Genomic DNA, 9,319 nt, shown 5'->3' on the forward strand with positions numbered 1-9,319 from the left:
CTATTTCACTTGTGTTAACTTAGAGCTCTTTCTGTAAACACTGGGGATGTGTCAACTCAGTCAAAATAGTCTGGGTCAGGGAAGACATGACCAATGATTACTTAGCTCACTGGTGGTTTGATGGGTAAGAAGAGATAGATCTCAACAGAAGCTAAGCATATTCATTGTTCAGGCTTCAAGTTGGCTCCATGCTATCTTATTACTGCATCACTGGTCACTGTTCCACCATATGGCCCTCTTACTCTCTTAATGCTTGCTTCTCTTTACGGGTTTTCTTTTCTCTCCTCTCCCTACTTCCTGACTATTTTCCTTAGCAAGTTTCATTTACATTTGAGAGGGAGAGAGAGTTTCATTGGCTTAACTAATTGCTATTGCTCATACTGGTCAGAGTTTTAATGCCAGCCCACCCATAGGTTGTCAGTTAGCCTGTGCAATTATCTCCCTTGGATCAGGTGATGACCCTGAGCCAAACTCACTGCTCAAGTTAAACCTACAGCTGGCTTCCTCAGCAGAGGGCTCTGGGTAGGTTTTCCAGAATCTGGATTTGTAAGAAACACTCCAGATGATTCTGACATGGACTTTGGGTAATGTAAAAAGAAGCTCTAAAGTAGAAGATCTGAGTTTGAATTTTGACTCTGCCAATTACTAGTTGTGTTACCTGGGATAAGATCTTTAAAACTGCTAAGTGTACTTTTTCTCATGTGTAAAATAATGCTTTCCTAGTGGAGTTAGTGTGAAGGCTAGATGAGTTAATGTTGGTGAATCACTCAACACAGTGTCTGTGTTGTAATAAGGAGTAATCAGTATTTAATATGAGGTCTGACAATTAAGTTCGTGAACTCATCCTAGAAAAAGTGCTACATACCTCATTGCTGAATATCAGTATGGTCACCTTCGAAGGACTCCCCTTGGAAAACTATGTACTGACACCAGTACCTAGTCCACCCTTCAAAGCAATTTGGGAACTCTTTTTCTGGAATGGCCATCAGAGCTGTTGTTGTATTACCCTTGATGTCCTGAATGTCATCAAAATGTCTTCCTTTCAATATTTCTTTTATCTTCAGGTAAAGAGAAGTCATGGGGGGCCAGGTCAGGTGATCAGGGAGGGTGTTCCAATACAGTTGTTTACTGCCTAAAACCTCCCTCACAGACAGTGTCGTGTGAGCTGGTGCATTGTTGTGAAGCAAGAGCCATGAATTGGTGGCGAGAAGTTCAGGTTGTCTAACTTTTTCTCACAGTATTTTCAGCACTTCCAAATAGTAAACTTGGTTAACTGTCTAGATGGTACAAATTCATAATGAATAATCCCTCTGGTATAAAAAAAAGTTAGCAACATCGTTGCAACAAGTTCACGAACTTAATGGTTAGAACTCGTAGTCACAGAGACAATCATGTTAGACATGACTGTCATCAGGTCTTGGCAGGACACAGAACCTAACTCAGATGGCAACAGGAACATCCACGAAAGGTTTATTCAGTGGGCAGTGTCAGGAAACTAAACATGGATGTTGAGGTACCCAGAGGCTAGCAACAATGGAAGACTTATCACCCTTAATCCTGAAGGAGCAAGGAGAGGACGTTGTATACTGGCACCCAGTGAGAGCTGAATTCTTAGAGCAGGGACCACTTGACAGAGTCTGTGGTTGAAAGGAGGCAGTCATGGCTAGAAATCAGGCAAAGCAGGGAGAGAGTGGGGAAGAAATACTCCATGCTCTGATCTCCAGCCCATGTGAGGTAGAGTCTGTGGGAATTAGCATCTGGGGATATAGAGAAGGGCCGAGAATGGAACAGGAGAGAGAGGTGAACAAATGGAAAAGAAACAGCATGATGATGATGATGATGATGATGATGATGATGATGATGATGGAATCAAAATACTGGGAATCAGGTTTCATCAGGATTGAGTGGCATTCTATAAGACATAGCAGCATCTATAGACAGTTCAGTTATAATATACAATTTTTTCCTATAACAAATCTCACAATATCATGGAACATTTAAGCTGTTTACACACAGTATCAAGCCATCTGGAAAAAAAAGAAACATCAAGAAACAAAAATCCCTTAGTCAATCTGGTCCTTTGGTAATATGGTGGCACTTGAGTGTACTGAGGTTGGTATCAGTTTGGGGAAAGGAAAGGTGTGGATGGCAAGCAGAGACTTGACAAATGACCCCATGTGGACTCACTGACAAGCACACAAGACCACCTGCCCGCAGGTTGCACCAGAGGGGCTCTTGTATGTTGTCTCAGCAGACTGAGGCCCCGCAAGATTAGCGTGGTATTAATGGCACTTAAGGTTTGGTAAACTATTTGAGACAGAAAAAACTTTAATTACAGGACAGTGTTTTTACCAGATTTGTTCTCACTCTTCAATCCAATGCCCTGCTCCCTACTGAGCCAAAATGAAATAGCAGGTAAGAGGAGGGAGATTCTAAGATACTTGTCTTTGATGGTTTGGCTTGTGCTTTTTTTCTGGTGCTCAGTTCTTCATTCGGGGCTCTGGAAGCACAGAAGCTCCATGAATTACATTTTTGGGAGTCTTAGAGCCTCTAGGAATTATGCAAAATTTTTCATATATGTGAGCATTTCCCCATTGAAAGAACTACTGGATTCTCTAAGTGTCTTATAGTCACTGTAAGAGTTGCTGCTGTAGGCCAATGCCACCAGCTTGGTCATGATGTTGCCTTTTTGGAAAGAATCCCCCAGCCTCACCCCAAGTGTGTGTGGACCTGTAGTTTCTCATGTAGTTCATGTGATGGTTAAAATGTGTGTACTGAGTAACAGGTATTGTGCCAGGTCTTTGATAAACATTTCTTTTTATCCTCAAAAACTCTTAGAAATAGGAATNGCCCTTTGCTCACTTTTTAATCAGTCTTTTTTAAATTGTAAAAGTTCTTTATATATCCTGGGAAAGTTGTGTGTTTTTAATATTATCTCATTTAATCCGCATATTAATATGGAATAGAAGTATCATTAACTCAACTTTATAGTTGAGGACTCTGCAATACACATAGAGAAATTAACTTCATTACCTAAACAAATATTTACTTAGAACTCACTATGAGTCCAACACTATTAAAAGCAATGAGGATAAAACAGTGGGGGGAAAAACCCCAAAAAACTGATAAGAGCCGTGCCATTATGTTTAGAGAGTTTTCTTAAACCATACTTTTTAGAGCAAATCTCCTGGCAACATAGTTGCTTAACAGGGATGGAAGGGGTGCCTCATTATTACCAGGTTGGGGGTTGAAGGCCAGGGCCCCCAAAGGGTCTCAGCTCACACCATGGCCAGACGGGGGGCTCATTACCACCCTAGGAGGATGAAAGCCCTGACCTCCTTCTGAGCATTCTCTGACACCACCTGATGTCGTGGTTGAGGCCCCTCATTTCATCCGGGAGAGGGTGACTCTAGGCTCATCACTTGACCTTTGCTGGTGTGGATGGGACACAGTTGTTTGTAATGGCATTTAGATGGCGTAGTTATTTTCTAAGTTTTCTGTCCTGCTAGGCTGTTCCTTACCTATTCCTTTGGCTAGAGAGAGCAGGCTTTTGGTGGGGCTTTCTGTTTGCGCTCTTTGATGTTTCAGATGGGTGGCACCCAGCCTGGGGTAGATGTGGTGAAAAGAAACACCAGGGAGCTCACTGACACGTTACCTGTGTCCTGAGGTCCCCCGCAGTCTGTTTTATTTTCTCCATCTTTTAGACTTATATTTGTTTTATGTATATTGTCCAGGATTTTCATTGAAGGATTAGGGAAAATATGTCAACTGCATCCTCCTGGAAATAGAAGCCCCTGTGTAATTTTAGGGACATTAGCTTGTTTAAATACTTGCAATATACTCATGAACAGGCCCAGGGAGCTTGAGTAACTTGCTCAGGAGCCTGTTTTCTGACCTGACACCATGCAGCTGTGTGACCTCACCCTGCTTCTTTGCCAGGGAGACTACCTGCGTTTACGGAACCCCACGCATTCCTGTCACTATCCCAGTTGCCTTCACATACTGTGTAGTCAGGTCTGTGTCTATTTACTCTCTCTAATAAGTTTTATACCTACCTCTTGTTAGCTCTTTTCTGCATGCTTGTGCTGTTGTGATCCTGTAATGGCTGCCCTGGAATGATCTTGTTTTTATAATGGAAACTTGCTATGGGGCTCCTATGTTGACAGCCAACACACTCCCTCAGATGCATAGAGATTCAGGCTTCATGGAAATATGGTTAGTGCATAGCAGAATTCGACTCTCTCAATATNCGCAGCCTTTTCAGCACTTCCAAATAGTAAACTTGGTTAACTGTCCAGTTGGTACAAATTCATAATGAATAATCCCTCTGGTATCAAAAAAAGTTAGCAACATCGTTGCAACAAGTTCACGAACTTAATGGTTAGAACTCGTGAAGTCACAGAGACAATCATGTTAGACATGACTGTCATCAGGTCTTAGCAGGACACAGAATCTAACTCAGAAGGCAACAGGGACATCCACGAAAGGTTTATTCAGTGGGCAGTGTCAGAAAACTGAACATGGATGTTGAGGTACCCAGAGGCTAGCAACAGTGGAAGACATATCACCCTTAATCCTGAAGGAGCAAGAAGAGGACGTTGTATACTGGCACCCAGTGAGAGCTGAATTCTTAGAGCAGGGACCACTTGACAGAGTCTGTGGTTGAAAGGAGGCAGCCATGGCTAGAAATCAGGCAAAGCAGGGAGAGAGTGGGGAAGAAATACCCCATGCTCTGATCTCCAGCCTATGTGAGGTAGAGTCTGTGGGAATTAGCCTCTGGGGATATAGAGAAGGGCCGAGAATGGAACAGGAGAGAGAGGTGAACAAATGGAAAAGAAACAGCATGATGATGATGATGATGATGATGATGGAATCAAAATACTGGGAATCAGGTTTCATCAGGATTGAGTGGCATTTTATAAGACATAGCAGCATCTAGAGACAGTTCAGTTATAATATACAATTTTTTCCTATAACAAATCTCACAATATCATGGAACATTTAAGCTGTTTATACACAGTGTCAAGCCATCTGGAAAAAAAAAGAAACATCAAGAAACAAAAATCCCTTAGTCAATCTGGTCCTTTGGCAATATGGTGGCACTTGAGTGTACTGAGGTTGGTATCAGTTTGGGGAAAGGAAAGGTGTGGATGGAAAGCAGGAACTTGACAAATGACCCCATGTGGACTCACTGACAAGCACACAAGACCACCTGCCTGCAGGTTGCACCAGAGAGGCTCTTGTACGTTGGCTCAGCAGACTGAGGCACCGCAAGATTAGCATGGTATTAATGGCACTTAAGGTTTGGTAAACTATTTGAGACAGAAAAAACTTTAATTACAGGACAGTGGTTTTACCAGGTTTGTTCTCACACTTCAATCCAATGCCCTGCTCCCTATTGAGCCAAAATGAAATAGCAAGTAAGAGGAGGGAGATTCTAAGAGACTTGTCTTTGATGGTTTGGCTTGTGCTTTTTTTCTGGTGCTCAGTTCTTCATTTGGTGCTCTGGAAGCCCAGAAGCTCCATGAATTACGTTTTTGGGAGTCTTAGAGCCTCTAGGAATTATGCAAAATTTTTCATGTATGTGAGCATTTCCCCATTGAAATAACTACTGGATTCTCTAAGTGTCTTATAGTCACTGTAAGAGTCACTGCTATAGGCCAATGCCACCAGGTTGGTCATGATGTTGCCTTTTTGGAAAGAATCCCCCAGCCTCACCCCAAGTGTGTGTGGACCTGTAGTTTCTCATGTAGTTCATGTGATGGTTAAAATGTGTGCACTGAGTAACAGGTATTGTGCCAGGTCTTTGATAAATATTTCTTTTTATCCTCAACAACTCTTAGAAATAGGAATTNCCCCTAATGTGAAAGAGGAGAAGAGAAGTGATCACATTCCATGTAAGCTCTTCCATGCTCTTTCCCATTTCCAGCTGATTAACATAGACATAATCAGGAATATTTTGGAAGCCACATGTTGAAGCCACAGCCACATCAGCCTGTGCCCCATATGGTGGCGTGGAGTAAAACTGCCACTGACCTGAAAGCCCCACTCTGACTCTCACATGAAAAAGAAAAAAATAACTTTTTGTTCTGTAAAATGCTAGGGATTTGAAGTTTATTTGTTCTGGCAGCTTAGCCTACCTAAGAATCTAGGTGTTGTGCTAGGGGGTGGGGGTGCACCAGTGAAAGGTATAGACGTGTTCCTGTACTCTTGGGGGCTTAGAGCCTAGTGCAGAAGATAGATACTAAACAGGTAGCTCACTAAAGAGCACATACAGAGGGCAGTGAAGGACTAACCAGTCTATAGGTCAGAGTAGTGGCGTTTTATCTAAGGCTAATGAATCAGTAGGTGGAGAAGGAGGAAGAGTGTTCCAAGCAGAGGGAATAGTGTGCGCTGAAGCCCTGAAGTGGGACAAAGCATGACGTGATTGAAGAGCCAAAGGATGCACAGGTGGCTGGAACCTGGGGAAGGAAGGAGATAGTGGTGGAAGGTGAGGCTGCCACCAAGGGCCAGGGCCAGACCATGTCGATCCTGATAAAGGACTCAGGTTGTTTTCCTAAGAGTATTGGGAAGGAAGAGAATGACATGATCAGATTTGTATTTTTGAAAGCTATTTCACCTGATATATGAGAAGGAGATTAGGAAGAGGCCAGGTGGGGGTAGGAAAATGCATCTTGCCCCCTTATAAAGAGCAAATCAATATTTGCATGATATTTCAGCCCCTAATAGCTAGAGTCATTTTGAGAAAGCCAATAGGAACAATAGAACTTGGTCTTGAACTTGAACTCTTTGGAAATACATATATCTTTGACATAGCATATCCTTGGTGTTATCAAATCCTTAAAGGGAATGTTTGGGTTCAAGATCTGGTATTAGCATCAACTTGTCAAGAGATCATCACCTTTGGAGACCTCATTTTTTCTTACAAATTAGAAAGCTGGACTCTATGATATCTTTGACCTTTCATGGTCTTCTTGGTGAGCTTCTCTTGACTTTCTAAGCGCTCTGCATGAGTATCTCCTTCATAGGATAAAGGATGGGCCATCTTTTCACTTTGCACAACGTGCACTTGCAGCTTGTGTTGTTTTCTATTGCCATGAGTTCCTCCACTAGTTTCAGAGTCTCTTGAAAGCACAGCTAACAGCTTATATTCCTATCTCCCACTCAAAAAAGTTTTTTTGAACTAAAAGAGGTCCTCTAAGGGGAATTGTATGAGAAATTTATTGATTTGCTAGCCATAATTTTACATATTTGAGTAATGTGGAACAATTTCCTTCTGTCACGGGTAATTTAAAAAATATGCTATACAGTTAATATTACTACCAATTTTGATTCACAAATGTTCCTCAAGAGGCAATCAAAGATATTTGTGTTAATTGTATCATCTTTTCAGTTTTCAATCAAAGCTGCAAATTTATTCTCTTTATTTTCCAATTCAATTTAAAGCTAGATTGGGATGGGTAATAGGCCTCAAATGTGCGTTATTTTAGCTATGAATTTGTTGATATGAACTCTTTGGAAATACACCTGCAAACTTTAATGAAACTCAATAAAGAAGAGTCAAGCGCCGCTGACCTTCTGGGCATTTTCCTAGGTGCTAAAGTGGATGTTGGGGCTGCAGGAGGACTGGGCTCCTCTTCCAAGTCGAGTGCTTGGTCCTGGGTACTGTGCATACAGCCACACATACTCTGCTCTTCTGTTGTGTGTTGGCCCTTCCTAAGCAACAGCCACTTGCCTACTGTTACTATTGTCATTCACTCCATGACAACTATACAATGACATGTTTAGAAGAGCATTTACCCACTGTTATTGTATGTAGACATTAAACCATTCATGTATTCAACAAATATTTGAGTGCCTACTGTAGGCAAGGCATCTTACAAGGTCCTGGGGACACAGCAGTGAGCAAAGTCAGTACAGACCTTGATCTCAGGAATCTTAGTGGCAAAAACTGATATTAATCATGCAATCATACAAACAGTCACACCACCATGAAGGGGTATTGCCAAGAGATTACCGTCAGTCAGGGAGGTCAGGGAGGCATCCCTGGGGAAGTGATGTTTGATGATGAATAGGAATTAAGTAGGTGAAAGGGCAAGGGATCCACATTGTAGGCAGATGGAATAGCCTGGTGCTAAACCCAGTAGCTGGAGGCAGTGTGGTGAACAGAAGGGACTGAGAGGCTAATGTGGCTGGACCAGAGAGGAGAGTGGGAGTGAGGCCCAGCTGAGGGTGAAGGGGAGGCATGGTGGGTAGACCATACAGGGACTTGTGAGCCATAAAAGGAGATTTTCAATCTATGTCCAAAGATTAGCAAATCATTTTTGAGTTCTAAGCAAGGAGGTTTATAAAGTATTAGGTTGTCAGAAAAATCATGACATATTTTTTCTATGTTTTTCATTGCAAAAATGTGTCATGACTTTTCCGACAACCCAATAGATTTACATTTTTGAAAAATCACACCAGCTTCAATATCAATAATGGTTTAGAGAGGCAAACAGAGTAAATGCGGGAAGACCACAGGAAGGCTATTTCACTTGTGTTAACTTAGAGCTCTTTCTGTAAAAACTGGGGATGTGTCAACTCAGTCAAAATAGTCTGGGTCAGGGAAGACATGACCAATGATTACTTAGCTCACTGGTGGTTTGATGGGTAAGAAGAGATAGATCTCAACAGAAGCTAAGCATATTCATTGTTCAGGCTTCAAGTTGGCTCCATGCTATCTTATTACTGCATCACTGGTCACTGTTCCACCATATGGCCCTCTCACTCTCTTAATGCTTGCTTCTCTTTATGGGTTTTCTTTTCTCTCCTCTCTCTACTTCCTGACTATTTTCCTTAGCAAGTTTCATTTACATTTGAGAGGGAGAGAGAGTTTCATTGGCTTAACTAATTGCTATTGCTCATACTGGTCAGAGTTTTAATGCCAGCCCACCCATAGGTTGTCAGTTAGCCTGTGCAATTATCTCCCTTGGATCAGGTGATGACCCTGAGCCAAACTCACTGCTCAAGTTAAACCTACAGCTGGCTTCCTCAGCAGAGGGCTCTGGGTAGGTTTTCCAGAATCTGGATTTGTAAGAAACACTCCAGATGATTCTGACATGGACTTTGGGTAATGTAAAAAGAAGCTCTAAAGTAAAAGATCTGAGTTTGAATTTTGACTCTGCCAATTACTAGTTGTGTTACCTGGGATAAGATCTTTAAAACTGCTAAGTGTACTTTTTCTCATGTGTAAAATAATGCTTTCCTAGTGGAGTTAGTGTGAAGGCTAGATGAGTTAATGTTGGTGAATCACTCAACACAGTGTCTGTGTTGTAAT

General features: G+C 42.0%; 1 protein-coding gene across 1 annotated transcript in view; it reads right to left on the minus strand.

Annotated features, from left to right (window-relative positions):
- SNTN (sentan, cilia apical structure protein) overlaps window positions 1-7,724 on the minus strand; it is a 46,077-nt gene extending 38,353 nt beyond the window's left edge. Inside the window, exons 1-2 of the mRNA XM_019624087.1 lie at window positions 7,492-7,724; window positions 3,061-3,073 (exon numbers count right to left, since the gene is read on the minus strand). Coding sequence (XP_019479632.1) covers window positions 3,061-3,073; window positions 7,492-7,685 — 207 coding nt within the window. The 5' untranslated portion in view covers window positions 7,686-7,724. The remainder of the gene's footprint in view (window positions 1-3,060; window positions 3,074-7,491) is intronic.
- Between the last annotated feature and the right edge of the window lie 1,595 nt (window positions 7,725-9,319).

The sequence above is a fragment of the Hipposideros armiger genome, unplaced genomic scaffold (assembly GCF_001890085.2).
Source record: "Hipposideros armiger isolate ML-2016 unplaced genomic scaffold, ASM189008v1 scaffold_578, whole genome shotgun sequence".
NCBI lineage: Eukaryota > Metazoa > Chordata > Mammalia > Chiroptera > Hipposideridae > Hipposideros > Hipposideros armiger.